Source organism: Mirounga angustirostris, unplaced genomic scaffold (assembly GCF_029215605.1).
Source record: "Mirounga angustirostris isolate CCGP_5_RB_7025 unplaced genomic scaffold, mMirAng1.0.hap1 SCAF_6, whole genome shotgun sequence".
Lineage (NCBI taxonomy): Eukaryota > Metazoa > Chordata > Mammalia > Carnivora > Phocidae > Mirounga > Mirounga angustirostris.
The window spans coordinates 101,739,315-101,764,430 of NW_026991714.1; the positions used below are offsets into that span (position 1 = coordinate 101,739,315).

Sequence of the window (25,116 nt, forward strand, 5' to 3'; positions counted from 1 at the left end):
TCTGGAATTCCTATTATACATATGTTGGTACACTTAATGATGTCACAAAGATATCTTAAACTCTGTTCATTTCTCTTTATTCTTTTTTCTCTGTTTCTCACACTGGATAGTATTAATTGACCTAACTTCAAGTTCATGGATTCTCTTTTTTACTGACTGTTCAAATATGCTGTTAGACCTCTTTGGTGAAATTCTCCTTTTGGCTATTGTACTTTTCAGTTTCACAATTTCTACTTGATACCTTTTTGAAATTTCTATCTCTTTGTTGATATTCTCTATTAGTTCATATATCATTCTCCTTGTTTCCTTTGAGTTCTTTTCCTATGGTTCCTTTTAGGTCATTGAGTATATTTAAGACAATTGATTTAAAGTCTGTAGTAAGTGTAATGTTTGAGCTTTCCCATTTCTTTTTTTTCCTGTGAAATGGACCATACATTATTCTTTGAAAGCAAAATTTGTTGCTGAAAACTGGACATTTTGTATATTATAATGTGGTAACTCTGAAAATCAGATCATTCCTCTTCTCAGGGTTTGTTGCTGCGGCTTGTGTGGGTTGTAGTTATTTCTTTAGTGACTTTTCTTTTTTCTTTTTTAAAGATTTTATTTATTTATTTGAGAGAGAGAATGAGATAGAGAGAGAGAGAGCATGAGACGGGGGAGGGTCAGAGGGAGAAGCAGACTCCCTGCCAAACAGGGAGCCCGATGTGGGACTCGATCCTGGGATTCCAGGATCATGACCTGAGCCAAAGGCAGTCGCTTAACCAACTGAGCCACCCAGGCGCCCTCTTTAGTGACTTTTCTAAATTCTTTTTGTAAATATTGTATGCTTTCTCAAGCATGGTCACTTAGGTCTCTGTTCCATTATCTTAGTGGTCAGCTAGTGATTTAACAGAGATTTCCTTAAATTCCTGGAGCCAAAGATGGGTGTGTGGTATACTTTCCATGTTTTTGCAGGTTGGCTCTGTGTTGGGGATTCTCTCAATGCTTAGCCATTGTTTAAAAATCTGCCTTTGCCTTCATTTCTTGCTTGCATAGACTGCCTCTGCCTTCACTTCTTGCTTGCATAGAAGCTAAAAGGCAACCAGAGGTGAAAGCTTAGGGTTGGCAAAGATTTCCTCTAAGTATTCATTCAGCTCTGGACATGCAAGGCCTTGCAGATTCCTCAGTATATGGGGTAGCACTTCAAAGTCCTTATTCTCTCGCTATCTTCAGCTGCAGCCTCTTCATTCCCAGGCTTTTTGGTTTGTTTGCTGCTTGTCTCGGGCTGCTGTGGCTAGTATACTTAACTTTAAATGCTTTGGACAAATGCCACTTGGGAGGCCACCCCAGTTCTAAGAAAGTTCCAATGTAGGCAAAACAAAGGCAAGCCCACAAGCTGATTCCTCATTGACCAGACAAGTCAATGCCCACATCCATTATTTTCCAAGAAGGTCTACACTGCTTATTCTGGCACAAGCAAGCTGTACCAGGAATGGTTTATGGCTCCATTGTGCTGGTGAGTGGGGAAATGGTCATCAAGTAAGTAACGCCACAACTTTATCTTACCAAATTTTAGCATCTTCTTTCTTCTTTAAGCATTCCCCTGGTTGTTTAAAGTCTTTGATTACATTCCAGAGATCTGAAAAAGTTGATTGATAGTTTTTGCCAGCTTACCAACTGTCTTAGTGGAGAGATGTAGTTTTGGAGTCACCTACTCTGCCATTTTTTTTTTTTTAAATCTCTTTGCACTTTTTTGACCTTGAAAGATTTGAAAAGTGAATTATACTAAAGAATTATACTGAAGAATATCCCTCAACTTAAATTAGGCTGATGCTTCCTCATGATTACATTCTTATCTATTATAAACTATGAATTCATATTGGTATCTCTAATTTCACTCTAATACTATGGGGTACAATGTAGTCTTACCCCATACATACTTGTTATTCCCTTCTCCAACAGGAAGAAACCTGGTTCGCATTATCTTCAATATAGTTACTTAAGCTTAGAATATACAGAGAGTAGTTTCGCAATTGTTAATGATGTCTGCAAAAAACAAACACAGCAACTAGAATTCAGTATCTGTTTCGTTTTAAATAAAATCTACTTTTGGTAGAATGCACAAATCTAATGATACAAAACAATGAGTTTTATAAATATATATCTGAGTAGCCCACATCCCCATCAAGATATCGAACATTTCCACTGGAGACATTTCCAGTGTTTCTTTTATGCCCCTCCACATTTAATTCCCAAGATATTTTTATACCATTGATTGGTTTTGCCTCTTCTAGAAGTTCTTATAAATGGTATCACAAATGCATACTCTTTGGTGTACAGCTTCTTTAGTTCAGCATAATGTTGGAGAGAATCATTCATACTGTATTTTTCAGTAGTTCATTCATTTTTATTGCAGAGAAAGAAGTCTATTAGTCATCAATAAAATAAAAGTGAAATTATTTTATTTTTTAAAAGAGATTTTCTTTTTTAAAATTTATTTTATTTTATTTATTTGACAGAGAGAGACACAGCAAGAGAGGCAAAACAAGTAAGGGGAGTGGGAGAGGGAGAAGCAGGCCCCCCGCAGAGCAGGGAGCCCGAAGCGGGGCTCGATCCCAGCACCCTGGGATCATGACCTGAGCCAAACGCAGTTGCCTAATGAATGAGCCACCCAGGTGCCCCTAAAAGTGAAATTATTATAATTTGTGTATAATCATTATGCACACATATTATTCATTCCTTTATGGATAAACACAGGCTCCTTTCAGTTGTTGGCTATTTTGACTTTCCTCAAAGTTGCTGTACATTTTTTACTCATACCATCAACGTATGAGAGTTCCAGTTACTCCACATCATTGCCAACTTTTGTGTTGCCAGTCTTTTTCATTTTAGCCATTTGAGTGGGTACGTAGTAGGATCTCATTGTAGTTTTATTGTGCATTTCCTTGCTGGCCAATGTTGTTGAGCATTCTCTATTTATTGGAAATTATGTATTTGCAAAACCGAAGTCTTTTGCCCTTTTTAATTGGGGTTGTTTTGTTTTGTTTATCACTATCATCGTATGTCCTGGATATGAGGCTCTTTTCATGGAGCCTGACCTGGGTAGCCTAGTGATTCTTGCCTGCTATTATTCACATTCTTATGTAGACCTAGTTCCCTTCCACAATGAATCAGGGTTGGTCTGTATGACCAACAGAAGACAGCTTAAGTCATAATGTCTGACTTCTGAGGCTAGGTCATAAAAGGCATAAAAGGCACATTGCTCTGTTGGAGAGAAGCCAGCTGTCATTTGATAAGAACACTCAGGGGGTGCCTGGGTGGCTCAGATGGTTAAGCATCTGCCTTCGGCTCGGGTCATGATCCCAGGGTCCTGGGATCGAGCCCCGCATCTGCTTCTCCCTCTCCCTCTGCTGCTTCCCCTGCTTGTGCTTTCTCTCTCTGTCAAATAAATAAATAAAATCTTTAAAAAAAGAAAGAAAGAAAAGAACACTCAGGCAGGACTGTGGAGAGCCTACAGGGAGAGGATCTGAGGCCTTCCAATAATAGTCAGTACCAGATATTTTAGTGGGCCAGCTTAGAAATGAGTCTCCCATTCTCAGTCCAGCTAGATGGCTAAGGCTTTAGCTAACCTCTGACTGCAACCTCATGAAAAGCCTGAGTCAGAACCATCTAGACAAACTGCTCCCAAATTCCTTATTCACAGAAAGCATAAGTGACAAGAAATGATTATTACTGTTTTAAGCCACTAAGCTTTGGATTTATTACTCAGCAAAAGATAACAAATATAGTCAAATACATGTATTAAAAATATTTGCTGCTAGTCTGTGGCATATAATTTCTATTTTATCTTAACAATGAAAAGTTTTAAATTTTCATTAAGTCTAATTTTTTTTTTCCTTTATGGTTATTGCTTTTTATATGCTAATAAATTTTTGCCTCTCTTTAGTCCATTAAAATAGTCTCATATTTTCTTTTAGAAGCCTTATGGTCATAGATTTTACATTTAGGTCTATGATCTATTCCAAGTAAATTGTGTGTATAGTGAGGGAAGTGGTAGGGTTTATTTTTTTAAAATATAGATATATAGTTGTTTCTATGTTGAAAACACCTTCCTTTCCCCATTTAATTATTTTGGCACCTTTGTTAAAAATTAATGTACCATATAAGTGTGGCTACTTTTTCTATAATATTTGCTGATTTGAGTAGCCCATTTTCTTTTGAAGATCTTTTGATTGCTAACAAAGTGTATGACTATTTTCCAAAGTATAAGTGAACATGAAATTATCTGAATGGTTAAAAACGTAGCTTAAAACTCTGCATGAGATGCATCTGGGGTCAGAGTTTAGGCTTAGCCACCTCCACTATTAGACAGTTGTAAAGTGTGCAGAGATAATAAAGATGACATTGAACATACTTCGATTGTATACTGATTGAGAATTACTACTGGAACATATCTCCATAGGGGCTAAATAAAAATACCTTACAATGCTACTTTAGTTAGTGTGATTTTCTCCAGGAAGGCATCCTTCCTCTAATGCCTTACACAGAATATGTCCATGTTTGCAACCCTCAGTCCTCTAAAGGAGAAAATATTTCTGTTTGTGCAGCTGAATATGAGATCTCTGCTGAACTGAGTAGAGTGATAGGAAGAAGAGGCCAAAAGAAGGCCAAAGTGCTCCATATAAGAAAAGGTTGGGCACCTGGGTGGCTCAGATGGTTAAGCGTCTGCCTTCGGCTCAGGTCATGATCCCAGAGTCCTGGGATCGAGTCCCACATCGGGCTCCCGGCTCAGCGGGGAGCCTGCTTCTCCCTCTGACCCTCTCCCCTCTCATGCTGTTTCTCTCTCACTTGCTCTCTAAAAATAAAATAAATAAATAAATAAATAAAATCTTTAAAAAAAAAAGAAAAGGTTGAAAACATCTGAAAGACAAGATATAGAAGGAAAAAGGACCCTAGAAAGGTGAAGAAAAAAAGAGAGCAAGGGACATATCAAAGTCAGAAAAAACGGAGGAAAGGGAAAGCATGTATGCACATATGTGTGCATGTGTTTAAGAGAAAGAACAGAGAATGTACATGTTTTGCAAGAGCTCCTTAAAAATGAGAAAGATGTTTAAAGAGGATTTTTAAATTAGCCATGCTTTTCAGCGTGCCCTGTGCAACGTAATCTTCTGATTCTTTCTTAAAGGTCTACATTGTTCTTCCATGCTTCTGGAGTTGTGGTGGGAGTAGAAGGAGAGACAGAGGGAAGTTACATGTATGTTTTTCAAGGCATCCACTTAAAGAGTGGTTCAGGTGCATTTAAGATTATACACCTATTAATTATCTCAAAGAATTTATAAGTGGGTTGAGTATCCACAACTCCAAAGACAATTTTCTTAAAAAAATTCCTGACATTAATCAAAAACTGCCATAAAACTATCAAATCTGATCTCTCAAATTACTTAAAGTTAAGAGAAGAATCAAATAAATATATTAAAATTTGGGAGGAAATAAGAGTTACTACAAAACCAATTTTTAGACTATTTGGTTTTGTATGACTGCTTCTTAGCTGGTCTTTATGAATCAAAGGCCTGATTCTACCATAAATAATATCCTCAAACCAACTAGCCATAGTACAAAGGGAATCTGTGAAAATATAGATATTTAAGTTTGATATTGAATAAAATTTTTAAATTCCCAAAGTATGGTGAAAATGGAAAATCTAGATTCAAGGAAGGAAACTAGAGGGAAGGTTTTGGGTTATTTTTTCTTACTCCGAAGTCTTATCAATGTTTAATTCTGCAAACTGAGAATGTCAAGTAAAATGTTTCTTCACTTAATCTTTTGAATAATGTTTAATCTTTGACTAAATTTTAAGTCATTTTTTTCCTAAGCAAATATCATTTATACACTTTAGGGATGAAATAGGGGCACAGTCCAAGGAAAACATAATCTTCCTTAGCAGATTGGTAATGTTCACTTTCTCTCACTATCTCAGAGGTAGTTATTTGTATCTTTTGTTACTAATGAACATTTATATTATACTAATGAACATATATAATGAATTTTTACAAGGAAAATCTATCATAAATATTTGTATTTAATTCAATATAAGTAGGAAATTCAATGTAAATAATAAACATTAGACAAACTAAAAGGAAGAAATTTCTGTATAAAGAAGTCAAAAGAAGTAGAATATATTCCAAATCTATTGTAAGACCATATAATGGGAGATTAGGTAATATATTAAAATGTAAGTTTAGCCAAAAAATTTATAGTAAGGGTCTAAGAGAAGCTTGTTTTCATCTTAAAGTTACTGAGCAAGGTTGTACCAATTCTTCAGTATATACGGTGAAATAGAACAATGGATATTTTAAAAAGAGATTGTAATTGCAGATACCTTCCAGAGCATTATGCTATTTTATTTTATTACTGTTATTTTAAAATTAAAGTATAGTTGACATACAGTGTTCTATTACTTCCAGGTGTACAACACAGTGATTCAACAATTCTAACCATATTTAGCACATCTTAAAAGTTACATTTCAAGCTCTAGTCAAATCACTTGAATCTCTGAAATTAAGGCTGAAATGCAGAAATGCAGATCAACTGATCAGAATTTACAGACAAATATTACTTCTTTTAAAGAACAAAATTATGCAAAATATTTCAAAGCAATGTGCTCACTGAACTCAAGGGAAATTTAACTGTTTTACTATTCATTTATATGACCTACCCTAAGATCTTATGTTTCAAAATTTAAACCCTAACTAGACTCACTACCATAAAAGATTCAAATTACTGAACTCAAGTAAAAACAAATAAATAAATAACCTCATAGGGTCTTGGTGCTGACCTCAACTCCATCACATCCTGAATCTTTTTATTTTTAGGTAAGCAGAAACACTTAATTAGAAACTTAAAGCAGGGGCACCTGGGTGGCTCAGTCATTAAGCGCCTGCCTTCGGCTCAGGTCATGATCCCAGGGTCCTGGGATCGAGCCCCACATCGGGCTCCCTGCTCGGCGGGAGGCCTGCTTCTCCCTCTCCCACTTCCCCTTGCTTGTGTTCCCTCTCTCACTGTGTCTCTCTCTCTCCTATAAATAAATAAATAAATAAATAAATAAATAAATAAATAAATAAATAAATAAATAAATAAAATCTTAAAAAAAAAAAGAAACTTAAAGCAAATCATACCCTATACATGTGTAATTATTATACCTCTCAATGAGTCTAAAACAGAACTATTTGGGGCACCTAGGGTGGCTCAGTCAGTTAAGCACACAACTCTTGGTTTGGCTCAAGTCATGATCTCAGGGTCATGAGATGGAGCCCCATACTGGGCTCCCCGCTTAGTGGGAGCCTGCTTCCTCTCTCTCTCTCTCTCTGTCCCTTGCCTGCTCATGCATGCACCACGTTCGCTCTCTCTAATAAATAAATAAATCTTAAAAAAAACCAAAACTGTTTTACCAGAATGTTTTTGTGCTAAAGCATCCACACTCTGGTTTCTGACCAATCACATAAACTTATATAACACTGCCATGGTTGCAGGTGCCATCAGGAGCCTTGGGACTGGGAATTCCAATCATGATTCAAGTTCATTAATACCAACTGTGCTCAGTGAATCCTAACTTTAACAGGGTTGATCAAAATAGGGCCAATAATTTTGCCTTTTAAGACTCAACTGGATGAAGCCGAAGAGAAAGATTGTATCTAGAAGTTTAATCTCATTATTTATTCTAGTTAAAACCCACTTTTCAATTCTGATGAAATTTCAATTTCAGTTCGAAATAAACTTCCTACCAAATAGTAGTTGAAGGACTATGCCAGCAAAATAGATGCTAATATATCATCTAGAACCTCAAATCATCTCTGGCTTATAGAAAAATCTGATAAAGAACACAGTTTTCCTACTTAAATTAAGATGTCATCCTTTATGAAACTGAGATAATTGGATTGTTTTAATATTAACATTTCCCTAGATGACTGATATACATTTCAAAGTCTATCTAAATCCCTTAAGAAAATACTTGAGGTACTTCCAAAACAAAGTAATGATAATAATACGCTTCTTCCAGAAAATGCAATTTTGACCTATTTCTACATGGGGTTGGGGTTGGGGCAGGGAGGGGAAGAGTGTTAGAAAATTCGGCAATTTTCCCATGCAATTAATGCTCATACTTCATTATTAAGTTGGTGCATAGATGCCAAAGCCTTGGTAAGATATCCATCTTAAACAATCACACTATTCCCAATCAAACAGAAAATGTTGCACAGTTAAAATATGTATTCTTCCTCCCCTGTCCCATACCTGAACTTGCAGAAAGGTAGGAGTTGAGGATGTGTCAGATAAAATTAAATTAAGAAGTTTCTAATTTAGAGTAGTTTAGGACTTTTTCTCCTGACTCAGAGTTTGCAACCTTCTCAAAGGTAATAGAGCATTTGAGGCAGACAAACAGAAATGACTGTGCAACAAACTGTGGAAGGTGAATGCTTAAGATCCTGTAAACTTCACGCGGCCAGAAAGCCATTCTCTTTTCAGTCCCAATTCTAACCACTTTAGCTCTGAGAACAACTCTAAATACCTATCATGCAAATGTTTTCCTACTTCATTAACTAGATGGCTATAGAGGAAATGGATACAAATGAAGATGCTTAAAAAAAGGGTGGCAGAAGATTTGATTAAAGCAATGATTAAAAATTTGTAAGTCTCCTGGAATAACATTCACTTTAAGGAAGTGTACAACATTATTGAAGGGATTTCAGTCTTCAGTATCTGATAAGGTATTATCAAAACCTTAGAAGGGGAAAATTGTTAACTCTATTATTTCCTACCACATTATGCCTGCATACTTGCTTTGAAGCAGCTGTGGGTGGGAGAATCTATGTTTTACCATTATTGATTATTCGCTATTTAAATCTAAGAATGTAATTTTGAACTTTGGCCACTCAATCAGTAGTGAAAAGAAGTGTCATGGGTTCAGCAATAGTCTTGGTTTCAGTCACGTGGGTTATAAAAGGCTTCCCTATTACTTCATGGAAAAACCATCTCACATACAAATTTTGAAAAGTCAGTCAATATAGCATCTCACTGTCTCCCATAAGGAAAAAATTATTACAAGAAAAAATCAGGGGCGCCTGGGTGGCTCAGTCGTTAAGCGTCTGCCTTTGGCTCAGGTCATGATCCCACGGTCCTGGGATCGAGCCCCGCATCGGGCTCCCTGCTCTATAGGAAGCCTGCTTCTCCCTCTCCCACGCTTGTGTTCCCTCTCTCGCTGTGTTTTTCTCTGTCAAATAAATAAATAAAATCTTAAAAAAAAAAAAAAAAGAAAAAATCACATCATAAAAACAGAGTTTCACTCTGAGGATCACCAACCATTCTACACTGTTCTAATAACTACCATCTCCCAGGAAGCCCTCTAGATGAAGAATTTTTAAATCAGCTTGAACTCTTAACACTTATAGGTATCCCTTGAACACCACTGACCATTAAAGGTATATTAAGAATTTAAAAATTAGGGCCACCTGGGTGGCTCAGTCGTTAAGCGTCTGCCTTCGGCTCAGGTTATGATCCCAGGGTCCTGGGATCGAGCCCCACATCAGGCTCCCTGCTCCATGAGAAGCCTGCTTCTCCCTCTCCCACGCCCCCTGCTTGTGTTCCCTCTCTCGCTGTGTCTCTTTCTGTCAAATAAATAAGTAAAATCTTAAAAAAAAAAAAAGAATTTAAAAATTATAGTTTGCATATTTCATTGTGGGCCCTGTGCTAAGCACTTGGATTACATACACTTCTTTAAGTCCTCACTGCAATCCTATGAGATAGGTAATACTACTATTTGCACTTTACAGATGAGAAAACTGAAGTTCAGAGAAATTAAATAAGTAGTGCAAGGTGACAAGGCTATAAAATGGCAGGACAGGTCATGGTTTGACTCCAGAACCATTATATGTTATATTGTATCAAATGCAGAGAAATTACTTGCAACTTCTGAAATTGTTAATGGGGACTGAATATTTTCAGAGCGAAACAAGAGTTCACTATTGTAAAATATTAATCCTGGGGCTTTGCTTGTATCAGCTCAGTTATCTTGAAGAGGAAAGTAGTTAACAATGCAGGTGTACAATGTATTTTTATGCCTTGACTTGTTCAAATGCATATTTTAATCATTTTGAAAATGAGTATCAGTTCAAGAAGGTAATGGCTCTTCATGCTCTTAATTAATAGATATTAGACTAAACTGTAATTGGAAAAGCTTTTTATTTAAGTTTGGAACTTAAAAAAATGCATCATGGCAAAGACAAATATGCAAAGCAAAAGCTATTCTCACACTTTCTCTGCAATCAAAGATCATCAATAGATGTTTAGGCTAAGTTGAGAGCCCATTTTTACTGGAACAGGAGAAAAAAATGTTTTGAGTATCTTTCACTTTGTGTAACCTCAAAACATGTTAGAGTATTTGTGCAAGGAAGTTATCTGGAACCAAGTCCTCCCATGTCAAAGTGAATTTCAAATCTTGTTTCATGATGGAAAAATGAAACATGAAGGTGTTAGAAATGTAATGTTTAGTCATGTTTATGCTTTCAAATCAACAATGATAAATCAAATGGGTAGTTGACCCCAAGTTCAAACAAAACAATCTAAAATAAAAATGTATTTAAAGACATATTAATAGATGTCTGAATATTTGGGGCAATCAAGTAAACTACACCCTCCTTGGGAGCACTTCATGATTATATTATCATTTCTTTTTTCAGCTTGAATCATCAAACACATGAATTAAATCAACATATTTTAGTAGTGGTGGAACTCAGAGACTGGAAAGAGACATTATGAATACTCCTCACAGCAATATAATTATTTCACACCATTCATAAGCTGCATCTGAAGAACAGCTCTATGCTACCAGAAAAACAAAATGATTCCAGCCTTTCCACAGGCAATAGGAACTTATTAGCATGCAAAGGACAAATCCTTGTTAAGGAAGCAAGCAAGAAAGCCCTCTTCTATAAAGTAACTGCTCCCTGACCTTTGGAACCTTAAAGGATTTATACTAGTGTCACCAAAATGAGTGATATTTATAGTGATAGAGATAAACAATCCCCCACTATCTAGTCTATGAAAAAAAAGTTTATTATTTTCAATACAAAAAGCTTATTCACAAGATATCCTTAATAATAGAGTAAAACTTGATTTTGAATCCTTACTCAACAAAGGATATCACCTTCAAGAGTCAAAGTTTCAAGACCAGTGCTCTTTTGTCAACTATGGTGGCTGATTACCCAATACTGCAGATTCCAGAGACTTCCAAGCACTTAACCAATTCCTACCTCTTTTCTCGTCTCATTCTCTAAAAGGGACAGCTATGTGAGGCAAGTCATTTTAAATTTTCAAGCCTTAAACCATACAACCATCAAAGGGAAGAAAGAGTTTTTAGATGCCTTCTACAAATTGTCCTGCCACAGTTACAGAAGTAGAAGCAGCTTTCCTCAATCACAGGTATTAAGTACCTTATCTGATATACTCTCCTTAGCACTATGCTTACTAGTTGTGCCATAGCTATTCTAAAACAGAATCTCCAGGCTTAGAAACATTGATACCAGGATCATCGATAAATTATTTTGACATAATCATTCAAGTATTTGTTGGTTTATTTCAGAATGCAATTAAAAACAGAAGTAAGATAATCAACTGTACCAATAACAGGATAATTGGTTTGGGATTTGGTAAGAAGACTACTAAAAATATATCCCATTTTTTAAAAAAAGGAAGCACAGGAAAAATGTTACATAAAAGTAAAGAGCACACTGTGATCTCATTAATTATATCATTAATTATTTTAAAACAAAAGATATAATTTAGTTTAGTTTCTATTTCTATTAAGCAATACAAGAGTAATGTCTTTTTAAAAAATGAATAAATTTTAATAATTTATAAATTATAATTAAAGAGTGTAAGTCTTCAAAGATCTATTTAAAGAGTACTTCTCTTTTGCCAGATTACAACCTATATATTCTCTTTCATGATTTTCTTCATGCATTTGCTTGCTTTTCCAAGTTAAATTTGTTGATTAGCTCAAAAAAGCAAACTAATGCAGTCTTTCTAAATGTTCCATTTCTTTCCTGTTAAGCCATTTTATTGAACAAGTGCAACTAGACTTATCTGTATTTATCATGTAAGAAATTTCAAAACAAAAGAAAAGATCAATTTTCACTTGAAATTACTGCTGCCAGTCACTGTTCCTGCTAACAGTTTAACTAGGAACATGACATCCTAAGACTAGTTAAATGACCCAACTGACTGAGTATCCCTTATACAACTTAGTGGTAACATTTTCTTGACCTTTTGTGTGACACATAATGTTAAAACTTCCTTTTAAATCATGCTAGGTATTATATTCTCAAGGGCCAGGGCAGTGTTGGAATTGTCATATTAAAGATAAAATATGTTAGTTTAAAGTGACAGGAATTGAATCATTCTGAAAGGAGCAGGGGGAAGGACATGAGCATGCACTGAACCTTTGTCCCTGAAGCATTACTATGGATTTTGGAACATTAATTAATTTAAAGCACATGCTGCTGAGTCAGTACCTGCCAGAAATCCTGATCAGAAGATGAGAAAAAGAAAAAAAATGGACATCGTCTGATTACATGAACAAAAACTCCAAAATCAAACATACATATCACAAAGTATTATAACATATAAGGACGAATTTAGATCTGTAATAAATTCACTGAACACCTAGAAACAGGAAAGGAGGAATACACAGAAATGTTTTATATATTATCTGCTAGGTATACAATAAAACAAAAACCCCAACACCTCAATTCCTAACCTCCCCCAAATGAAACACACAATTGTAGAAAAACTTCATAATATTATAAAAAGAAAACACATGAGTAATAGTCTGTTTCTTACAGAAATGGGAAGGCAAACATTTCATTTTTTGTCATGGGAAGTCAAAGCATTTCTTTAATTAAGGTTTCCTATTAGGATGTCTCGTGGATATAATATTTTTAAACTTCATGACAAATTTGTTGCTTTACCATCCATACTAAAATACAGGCAACCAAACTCAGATGAGTTTAAAGGATTAGTAACTACTCGAAGAGTTCAGAATGACTACTTAGCAACAGGTCTCCTACAAAATTATGTTGCACTAAATGAATTACTATTCACATTAGTGATAAAAAGCCAGCCATCATGGAGGATGGCATTTGATTAAGCAGTGTAGGTTAGCTGATTTAGCTGGGTACACCACTCCAAAGTATCTTCATAGGGATGCCTGGGTGGCTCAGTCAGTTAAGCGTCTGCCTTCAGCTCAGGTCATGATCCCAGAGTCCTGGGATCGAGTCCCGCATCAGGCCCCCTGCTCCGCGGGGAGCCTGCTTCTCCCTCTCCCTCTGCCTCTGCCTCTCTCTCTATCTCTCATGAATAAATAAATAAAAAAAACAAAAACAAAGTATCTTCATATATCAAATGGGTTTAAAGATTTTTTTTTCAACAAATGAACTTCACTGTGAAATAAAATTCAACCCAAACTTACCATACTTCTCAAAACAAGCTTAGCAGAGTGATAAAAGTTCTTGACTGAGAAATACATGCTATTAGCAATTTACAAACCTAAAGCTGGGACTGATGTGACAGAGGCCCAGAGGATTTTACAACACATGGGTGAGATGAATCACTGCGAATGAAGGATAGCTCAGATATGAGAAAACAAACCAGAGGTCTCTCTTTAGCTCATGGACTAGCTATTTAATCCCAGCCAATTGCTTCTTACAGAGAGCCCAAGGAGATTTTTACAGCTGATTTAACTGGCATGGAGAGAGCAATTAGGCAGAGGAGATGCTATTCTGTAGCATTTCATACAAACTAAGAGGATAATATATATGACAGCAGCTAACTCCTTTTATAAATTGAGTAAAGGGCTCAAAGTCATGGAAAGTAGCTATAATTTGTAGAGCCAGATACTTTACCACATTGTCCTGATTTTACTGAGAAGGTGATACTCAGAGAGGTTAAATGGTCTCTTGCCCAAGGTTACCTATCAAGTATGTAGAGAGCCCATTTATGAATATAGAATTGTCATATCCAAAGTCACACTCTTCATCCTGTGCTATTACATACTAAGAAGTACAGCAATCCATAATGTTGTATTTTTCCTACTCAAGGTCAGCATACTTACAACATCTACTAATTATTTACACAGAGCTATCAAATACTTAGATGCTCAAAATGGAAATCTCTTGGAAAATATTTCAGACACCAAAGCCAGATTTTCTTAGGGTTGTGGTGTGTTACAAAAGAGCTAAATTTGCTAATTTGTAAGAAGAGAGAAAATTGAGAAAATGGCTTAAAAATAATTTAGAGAACTATGGATGCAAAAGAAGAAAGATGAACAAACAGCCTAAAAGTACAACAGAAAACTGCAACAGGTGTCAAAGGATTTCTTGAAATGCTAAATCACAATGTTAAGTTCCTTGGTAATGCAATTACATTCTAAACTTTTGCTTGTTTAGACTCACTATAGTAAGTGGCCCTATTCAAACGATGCTACATTTAACGCACAACCAATCAATATTTGAGAGTAAGTTTCGTCTGTAATAGAAATATTATTTTCTCTAATATCTTGATGACAATGAGCCAAGATACAAATTTTCAATACTGCACACTTTAAGAGATCGTTTCAATAAAAAGAAAAGACACTGCATTTTTCAAAATGCTCAATAGTGTTCATGGCATATGAGAAAATAATGGAGCAAATAAAAATGAAGCTGAAATTCTGATTCCTAAATTCAAGTATTAAAATTTATATACTCCTTATATTTTCTTTCTTTAAAAATACTATGTGGGTTCTCAGGTTAATAGGGGTTTCTAGTTGTACTTTATCAAAGCAGAAAAAATTAACTTCAACATGCTTAGCAAAAAGAAAGTGAAATATCAAGGTTTTTTTTGCACAAACGGCATTAAGTTAGTATTAAAATAGCTACTTGACTAGAGAAATTTCTATTTACAAATTGATCATATAGACAAATTGCTTAGATATATGAATAAGATACCCCAGTGCTTAAGACTGAACTCTGAAGCCAGACTACGAATTTGGAATCATGCCTCTACTACCTACTAGCTTATATGATCTAATGTTAAAAAAAAATTATTATGTAGCTTCTTATTTGTAAAATGATGATAAAAGTAGTAAGCTATCTAAAAGAGTGGCTGTGTGGATTAAATGAGTTATATGTAAGCACTTAAAACGGTGTGTAGGGGTGACTGGCTGACTCAGTCCACACTGCATGCGACTCTTGATCTTGGGTCGTGAGTTCAAGCCCCACATTGCACGTGAAACCAAAACCAGAAAACAAAAATAGAGTGTAGCATGTGATAAACACTCAAAAAGCTTCAACTATTCTTCTTTTTCATATAGTTATTATTAGTAATAATTCCTGCAAGAGACAAATAGAGTCAAGTATTTTTCATTTAGACAGTTTACTTTAAATTGCAAAAATAAACAACTGACAACTAATGAGTGAATATGTTAATGTGGTTTTTAAAATGGGCTAAATCTTCAGCCCTAAAATAAATATGTGAATATGAAATACTTGCGGAGAACTTCAGGCTTCCAGGAATTACAGGATCCCTGCTATCTGAAAGTCTGCTTTATACCACTTCTCTTTCACGAAAGACCTATGCTGGTACCTGTTTTTGCTAACTGAAAAAAATCCAAAGAGGATTTTTGCTTTTATGAAAATGGTAATAGTTTCTTTGCTTTATGCTGTTTCAGCTTAATGAAAGCTTCCATAGGGATGCTCTAATTTTAGACAGTGGGGGAAATCTGTGCATTCTCTTGGAATCTGCTACACTTTTTTTAAATAAAAAATTTCCCTATTATAAAAGTAAGACAACACAGGTGATATACTCTATTGTAAAGATGGGATTGGTAGGGCAAATAAAAACATAAAAACATGGTGAAAAAAATCACACAATTCTGTCTATATATTTGTATTTATTAATAGAAAAACCTGAAGAAATATATCAATTCACCAAGAATTTAGACTTGACTTAGGTTCATCTTTGGAAACTAAAAGAGAGAAAGAGAGATGTGCCTAGTGAACAATGCAGAATTCCCATAACATCATAACCTGCTATATAAATGTGAGCAGAATTAAAACACTTCAAATAAATGTGAAGATTCATCAAACTCTTGTCCCATGGAGCTTTCAGTCCCTCCCCTCTCCTAATTTACATTTCCTTGATCTACAATAAATTTCACATTACTATGCATGTCAAGAAGTAATATTATACTTGCCCTTATTCCACACTAAGATCTTATCTTTGATATAAAGTAAATAAACAACTTAAGTAAAAGCATTAAATAGGGGAAAATGCTCACATTTCCCTTGGGGAACCAAGACTTTCCCCTAAGCAGAATATCATTTTAAAGTTCATTTATCAATATTTTTTTTTTAAGATTTTATTTATTTATTTATTTATTTGACAGAGAGAGACACAGCGAGAGAGGGAACACAAGCAGGGGGAGTGGGAGAGGGAGAAGCAGGCTTCCCGCTGAGCAGAGAGCCCGATGTGGGGCTCGATCCCAGGATCCCGGGATCATGACCTGAGCCGAAGGCAGACGCCCAACGACTGAGCCACCCAGGCGCCCCATATCAATATTTTTTTTAAAGAACTCTTATCTAGTAAGCAATTAAAAGCCTTTGGTTATATTAAAGCTTTGATTTTTAACTATGGCTGCCATTTTTTTTTCTGCTGATAACTTTTTCTGTTATAAACACTGTAATCAGTTCTTCCTTTTCTAGGCTTTGACCATACTTTTATCTCTTTCACCTGAATGTGGACAATGTCATTTTGGGGGGGAGGGGGGGAAACAATGTCATTTTAATTTGATGTAAAATATTTTTTCTGTTCCACATGTACAAATATTCTTGTAGGTATCATAAAAGAGAGGAATAAAACACACATTAACTCTTTCTTCCAAACTGGAGAGATTCTAAGGGTACTGTAAATACAAATAACGAAAATGCAGTCCAGAGGGATGCTTTCTGAAATGTTCAGGTAGTGGTTGGGGGAAAAGGGAATTTGACAGGGAAGGAAGAATTAAAAAAACTATCTTCTGAAAAAGAAATACATGGTAAAATGATAACAATGAACAATTTACTTTCAATGGGCAATTCATTGTTACTTGACAAAGAGTATGAGCTTTACAAAGTTTTTAGAAGCGAGAAGAGGATTATGTCAAAACTCTGGAACATAGGTATTCCTTGCTTAAGAAACAATTTTACCTAGACCATGCAGTTTTCTACTGTAACTTAAAAAAAAAAAAAAAATTGGTGGTGTCTGGTCCAGAGAGGGTTGTCTATCACATACAACAGGAACAGAAAATCCAAAACAATTTCTATCTTTGATATGCTGAGGGAAAAAAGGGAGGGCTAAGAGAAACAGGAAAATAAAGGGTATAACCACTTGAGATAAGCCACACCAATAAAAAACAGCAACTAAATCATTAAAGGAAAGAAATATTTGATGATTATATAATATAAAGCCTCCATTTAGAAATGATGCTTTGTTTTATAGACCAGTTATTATGTGATTAAAAAATTAAACCAGAGGGCGCCTGGGTGGCTCAGTTGGTTGGGCGACTGCCTTCAGCTCAGGTCATGATCCTGGAGTCCCGGGATCGAGTCCCGCATCGGGCTCCCTGCTCAGCGGGGAGTCTGTTTCTCCCTCTCCCGCTCCCCCCTCTTGTGCTCTTTCTCTCTCTCACTCTCTCTCTCAAATAAATAAAATCTTAAAAAAAAAAAATTAAACCAGAAAAATATAGCTTTTATTAAAGAAATAACCCAAACTTCATGAAGTAACTACATGAACAAGTCATAAGCAGAATGCATGGACATTGCAGGGGGAGGGTGCATTTTTAAAAAAATCTATGATATATTACACTAAAACAAAAGCCAGACTATATTTTGTATTTCCATCTGTATAATAGTGCTAGTACACTGTAGTGATATTCAAACATCCTTGAAGAGAAAAATCTGAACTTTCAAGCTCTGAGTTTTTGAACTTTAAAGACCCAGTCTGAATGTCTTTTAAAGTATCACCTATCTACAAAGCGTTTTCTTAAAGTGAAGGTACACTATCGCTTCTTTATATAAGGCCTGTGTTAGTATAGTTCTGAAATGCATAAAAGATGCAAGTGCCAATAATAATGTATTTCATGACTTTTCTACAAAGGAAATTGCTACTAAGAGTAAAGGATTAGTGTACATTAACACTAGGTAGTGATGGGCTCTGGAAAAAGATCCTCCCCCAAATTCAAAAGCTGCTTAATCAAATTCAGTTTCACTATCAGTTGAAACAGGAATGTTTCATTTACTTAAGAGCATTTTTCTAGTCAAACAAAAGAAGAGAGAAGATGATAGGCACCAAAACAAGAAATAATTCTCCAATTATTTCTCAGTATCAGTTGGGCCTTCTTTTCTACTTTGCATTTAGAGGTTGTATGAAATTCAAACACAAATGAGAAAACTCCGCAAAATGATACTGTTTCTACATTTGTTCTTGCTTTCAATGACAAAAAGGCTAAAGTGCAGTTCAATTAAAAGACAATAAAATAAGGCAGTGTTACCTACTGGTCAAATGATACACTTTATTACATGGTGTGTTAAAAGTTAAAACAATGGGCGGGGGGATAAGAAGATGGGAGTAAATCTCTAAGTAGTTCATAACTAGTTTATCTTTCAAGTTAAAACAAGAGAAAGAAAATGACCCATCTAAAAATCAAAGCAAGTTTAAAAGGAAATTCCTCTAGGGTATTAGTTTTGGACTAAATTTCTGGCCATCTTGCATAAAATGTACTATAATTACTACACAAATCTGTTTTTTCAAGAGGAAATTGTCTTAGGATTTATACACTCTGGAAGCTGCTACTTAAGAATTAAGATATTCTGACTGAGAGAAAGAGAGACATGAAGATCTAAAGGAAAATAATAAGATCAACAGTTGAATAAGCATTGATGATTCTTATTACAAATATCACAAATACATGGCAAAAATCCCTGGAAAAACTTCTAAACTGATAAAACCCTAATGAATGTTGTATACCTCATTATACAAGGTTTAAAAACAGCACAGAAACTACTTTCTTAAACTTCATATGAAATAAAAGACTATTCATAAAGACATAAACCAGAGGTGAACTTAGTTTAAAAATCCTATTTAAGAACCATAACCTTCAGGATATAGTTGATGGAAATTAATACAGTACTTAAATGACGTACTTGGCAAAGGGATTAAATATGCATATCATAACGTGGATGAAAGAAAAATCCATGCACTCTTTGCTAGGGGACAAGCTGGCTGGCTCAGTTCTACACTACCCCTATGTGAGTCTGCCATTCCTCTATTCTCCTGCAGAACCTGTTCCCCTGGTCAACTTTCATATGCCTGAATTTCATACGAGTCATACTTTGAACCATTATATGTTGAGATCCCTAAATCCTGCTTTCCTACTCCCATTTCAGAGCCCAAACATTTGCACTACAATCTGTCATAAAGTCTGCCTTCTAAACAAAGTACTGCCGTTTTCATCTCTACAGCAAGGCGGGCACTCAAATACTTATAATGTCTTACTGCAGTTTACTTTTGTTATTTTATAAAAATAAGTGAAAACAGAAAAATGCAGATGATACTAATGGGAGGAAATACAGAGCTCATAAACTGAATATGATTGAAACAAAGGTGGAGCTCACCGGTCATGCCCAGAGCTGCAAATTTTTAGCCTCAAGTGGACAGTTATGGGCTGAAATGAAAAATTTAAGGAGCATTTATGAAACATGGGTGACCACTAGGGATTTTATATTTGGGAGACCTCTAGGAATGGAAATTCTCCTATAACATGTAAATTTGCTGTTCAACTTGCACATATTCAACTTCTTTACATGTTTTCAGATTTACATATATATAAATATAATAGAGGATAGAAATCTCATGCTACTCTGAATTCCTTCAGTGACCAAAAACTGTGATTTGTTAGACTGATTTTGCTATAACATATTACTGACTTAATGAGCCATATCTCCAAAGAATATGTGATTGATTAGTTGATTTTTCCAAGTCATCAAATGTTTATTGGTCCCCTCCTATATGGCAGACATATGCTGGACTCTGAGTGACACAAAGACAGATAAAACAGGGGCCTGATTTGCCAGAGATTCTGAAATAAGACCCTGACATCAGTGCCTGAAATAACCTTCACATGGATATGGTACTTGATTATACATGAGGCAGAGACAACCAAGGATCAAAGATGTGGCTGTCCCAAAGCAGAGCCAGCTCTGAACCTGTCTCCTAACATTCTAGTTCAATGCTGTTTTTGATCATTTTTTCTTTTAGAATATGTGACTTTAAAAAGAGCATACCCAGATGAAGGCAATGGGCCATATGAATGGGAAAGGCAATTGTTAGGCTGGAAGCCTTGACTGAGATCGCTCAGCTCTTAAGGTGGCCACTCGTTCTTTCCACCTGTGCAAAAGATCTTCCTATTTATATCTTCACCTTATGAGTACATAGAGTTTTATATAATGATGCAGGATCGACATATTCCTGCAAGATCAGCTTCTACTAACCCTGACCTCCACCCATTTAGACCCCTCTTGTGGTCCTGCCTTTTCCAGCCACCGCATGATTTTCCTTCTGATTTCCTTCTCTTTAAGCTTTGTAGAGCCATCCCGGGCTCTCTCTTCTTTCTGATGTGCTTTCTTCCTCCTCTGTAAAATTGACCTTTTACTTTTCTTTCTGACCCTGTGTAATACTTTCTTTTTCTTTTTGTAGAGCTCAGCCTGAAAGGGAAAAACATGTTTAACTGACTGCTTTGAGATGATAAAATTGAAAGTTTCATTTTCTATACTTGAAGAACAATTAATTATGTGATTTATTTGTGCATAAAATAAAGAATTGAAAGAAAGTATAATGCAAATGCATATGCAAATTTGGGGTGGCCTTCATAATTATTATAAAAGCACCAGTAAAGACTTCTATAATTTTCTAGTTAGGATTACTGCTATAGAGTGTCAAAGTCTGAGGAAGGTCAAATCAAATAAGTGTTTTTATAAGAAATGCAAATGTACTATTGGGGGCTTGTTAAGCTTTATGATGGCAATTGAATTAAAATGCAAATGTCAACATACACCGAATTAGTCCTTACTATATATAGCAGGCTACCCATGAGTGTTATCTTATATGGAAAAATGTAGAAAAATCTGCCTGATTTTTTCGGTAGAAGCATCTGAAGGCACTTATAGGCCTTCCAACCTAAGAAACATGCTCTTTTGACAAGAAGAACAGGCATTCAGAAATTTCTCACAAATAATTCTAGAGGAACTTTAAAATCTTCTTAGTAAACAACAGGATATATATATTAGGTGTCATAGCTCGCTCACCTTTCCATCAAAGCGTTTTATTGTATATTGATCTAGACCCAAGTCTGTAAAAGAGAAAAAAAAAAACAGTATTTAGTCAATGATCATAACTCAAATAAAACATGAAATGACAGCTCTCTGTCATTTCCAATTATTCAATTAAATATACTAGATGGTTTAGCCACAACATTATTCAAAGGTTATGGGAATGAAAAATTTTTCCACTTTTGGATTCAGTGTCAGTGCTAAAAGATCTAACCTTTATTTTACATACGAGAAAGTTGAGGCTCTGAGAAGATAAAGAGGATAAAAATTCATGTGCAAACCTGTTCAACAGTAGAGCTAAACTAGAACCTGGACTCTTTCAAGGGCGGGCTGTTTTCATTATATCAATGTGCTATATTACCTTTAAATAAGGTGAAGGATATTAGTTTAATCTGAATGCATAATAATTTTTTTAGTATCAAGTTAAAGAGAGAATAGTTAATATCAAATAAATTTTGCAATACACCTAAACAAATACAATAGACCATCCTAATATTACCTTTTAAAGTAGGGTTAAGTAACAAATATTTTCTCTGCGAATACCTAGCATCTAATTCTAAGCACTGTGAAAGATGTAAGTAATTAAGTATCCTTGAGGGCAGGGATTATTTGTCTTTGACTACTGCTTTCTCCTGGCCCTTGGCATAGGGCTTGATCAATAAATACTTATAAAAAAAGTTAACGAGTAAGATATAAGCCCGGCCCTGAAGAGTCACAATTTAGTTAGAAAGGCATACACGTATAATAATTAACACTACAAGGGAGCATATAACTAGTTCAATAAAGTGGTGCTTTGGGAGGTTTTAGAGTGGAGAAATCAGTTCATAATTACACTTACTTTTCTTGCATAATTACTCAGTTCTTTTCTTTTGGTTCTCACTGCATTCATGATAGTTCAGGCCCTTATCTCATTACATTCACAGTATTACAACGATCAGATTATCTTCCTAGAGGAAGCTTTTTGCATTTCTGCTTCTACACATTTAGTTACATATTTTCCTTATCTAAAATGTGCTTCACTTCTAGCAGCCTGCCCTGAACAAAACAAACCACTGACTGCAAAACAGAGGTAAGTCAGGAAACAGAAGGAAATTTAAAACAAAACGAAACAAAACAAAAAACCAAATCTAATTTGAAACCTCACATATATTCAAGAAGACAGCACAGTCATAAAGGCAGAACATACTTCTATGACAAAAGAACAGAGAAGAAAGAGTTGTAGACAACTATGTTTGCTTATCTCCTCCTATTTTTTTTAAGTTTTATTTATTTAAGTAATCTCTACACCCAACGTGGGGCTTGAAATCACGACCCTAGATCAAGAGTCACATGCCCCTTTGAGCCCCTATCTCATCCTATTTTTTAATAAACTGTCAAAAGGTTAGGATAAGGTTTCCTCCGAGGACCACTGCAAAAAAGACAACAGAATGGAAAATAGAAAATATAAGAGAGAATTATAGAAAAACAGAGACTTAATACTAGAGGTCTAATATCATACAAGACCTTTTCTCATTCAGAAATAGCAAAGAAATTTTGTACAAAAGAAAAAAATAGGGAGGAAATAATCCAAAAATATTAGTACAGGGGCACCCGGATGGCTCAGTTGTTAAGCGTCTGCCTTCGGCTCAGGTCATGATCCCACAGTCCTGGGATCAAGCCCCGCATCGGACTCCCTGCTCCGCAGGAAGCCTGCTTCTCCTTCTCCCACTCCCCCCCTGCTTGTGTTCCCTCTCTCACTGTGTCTCTCTCTGTCAAATAAATAAATAAAATCTTAAAAAAAAAATATTAGTAGAAAATTTCTCAGAGCTGAAGAGTAACACAAGCTAGGGCTTACCAAGTGTTCTAATAAGCAAAATGAACAAGAACTGTGTACAACTCAGTATATGCTTATGAAATTTCAGAATACCAAGAATAAGAAAATCCTAAGACTTTCCAGAAAAAACCTTGGTCCTTTATAAAAGAATGAGAATCAGACTAGAATCAGCTATCTCATGAGTAAACTTGGTACATCAACTAAGGGAAATACATGCTTACTAGTAATTAGAGTAGTCCTAAAAGTCCACTGTCCAAAAGAAATATAATGTGAGCAACAAATGTGAACCATATGTATAATTTAAAATTTTCTAACAGTTAATCATTTTAATTATTCTTAAAATAACCAAAAGAAACCAGTAAAATTAATTTTAATATAATTTATTTAACAAAATATATTCAAAATAGCATCATTTCAACGTCTAATCAATATAAAAATTATTAATGAGATATTTTAACCTTTTCATGCTAAGTTTTCAAAATCTGTTGTGCATTTTACAATTATTGCACATCTCAATTCAAACTAGCCACATATCAAATTATTCGAGTAATACCTAAAAGAACTAAAAAAAAGTTAACTTAAAACTTAAAAAGTGGTAGCTTATGTGACATGGAATCAGAGGGTGGCGAAGATGGAACAGATTTGTGTTTTCACTGAATGCTCTTTGTTATAGTTTGGAAAATATTTTACCATGTACCTTTGCAAAAAATAAAAAAAGGAGGGGCATGTAAGGACAACTTGGCACACACTGAGAATTCCTGTCATTTATAAGCAAATACAGATATAAAATAGGCCAAGAGATTAATACTTTTAAGATGAAAAAAATGATTATTTCATCTTATTTTTTTTTTTTTAAAGACTTTATTTATTTATTTGAGAGAGAGCACATGAGAGGGGGGAGGGTCAGAGGGAGAAGCAGACTCCCTGCCGAGCAGGGAGCCCCACGCGGGACTCGATCCAGGGACTCCAGGATCATGACCTGAGCCGAAGGCAGTCGCTTAACCAACTGAGCCACCCAGGCGCCCTATTTCATCTTATTATATTTAGATTTCTTTACCTGTCAAATGAAGCAGATGGTCAGATTAGATCAGTTCTTAACATGACTGGGGTGGATGTAGTATGGGAAATGTGGATGGATGAAATAATTCAAGCTATTCTTACTCACTACTCCTCTAGAGCTTCTATTAGGTCCAATTACTGGGAGGAGGGAGAGTATGGAGAAGGAAGGGGAAAACACAGACTGTGTAGTATGAAAATGATACTCAAGTGACTCCCCTATAACATGGTTCCCTTCCATTTCTCCACCTCTGCTCTTTGGGTCCATGATTAGAAACACTGGACATTATGCTGTTTTCCTTAAGGTGCTTCCTGTGACTCTTAAACTTTTATCCAAAGAAATTTCGAAGTCATTAAATGCTCCTAGTGTGATGTAAACACTATCTTATTGTTGTTACTAATGAGAAAGCTGAAGCTCAGAAAGATAAAATGAATGTTTTCTGATTTTGTCTAAAAACCTTTTAATTGTGGCGGTTGGCTCTCTTCTTGAGCCCACACCAAAAATAATATAAATGTGCAGAAGTGCTGTAAGAATACTCTCAGTAGGGTGCCTGGGTGGCTCAATTGGTTAAGCATCTGCCTTCGGCTCAGGTCATGATCCCAGGGTCCTGGGATCGAGCTCTGCATCAGGCTCCCTACTTGGTAGGGAGTCTGCATCTCCCGCTGCGTCCCCCCCCCCCCCCCGCCCCCGCCTATCCTCGCTGGCTCTCTCTCAAAAATAAATAAATAAATAAATAAATAAAAGAATACTCTCAGTTTAAGCTTCATTTTTTTTTTAAAGATTTTATTTATTTATTTGAGAGAGAGAGAGAGCAC

General features: G+C 35.5%; 1 protein-coding gene across 5 annotated transcripts in view; it reads right to left on the reverse strand.

Moving 5' to 3' along the window:
* The window catches only part of MICU1 (mitochondrial calcium uptake 1), a 230,262-nt gene that overhangs the window by 115,922 nt on the left and 89,224 nt on the right, over positions 1-25,116 (reverse strand). For 3 of the 5 annotated variants that reach the window (XM_064594795.1, XM_064594796.1, XM_064594797.1), the window contains 2 exons: positions 21,408-21,451; positions 20,634-20,807 (listed from right to left, as the gene is read on the reverse strand). In XM_064594795.1, coding sequence (XP_064450865.1) covers positions 20,634-20,807; positions 21,408-21,451 — 218 coding nt within the window. Of the gene's footprint in view, positions 1-12,542; positions 12,704-20,633; positions 20,808-21,407; positions 21,452-25,116 lie in introns of those variants that run through there. The other 2 variants (XM_064594798.1, XM_064594799.1) reach the window with 2 other exon arrangements.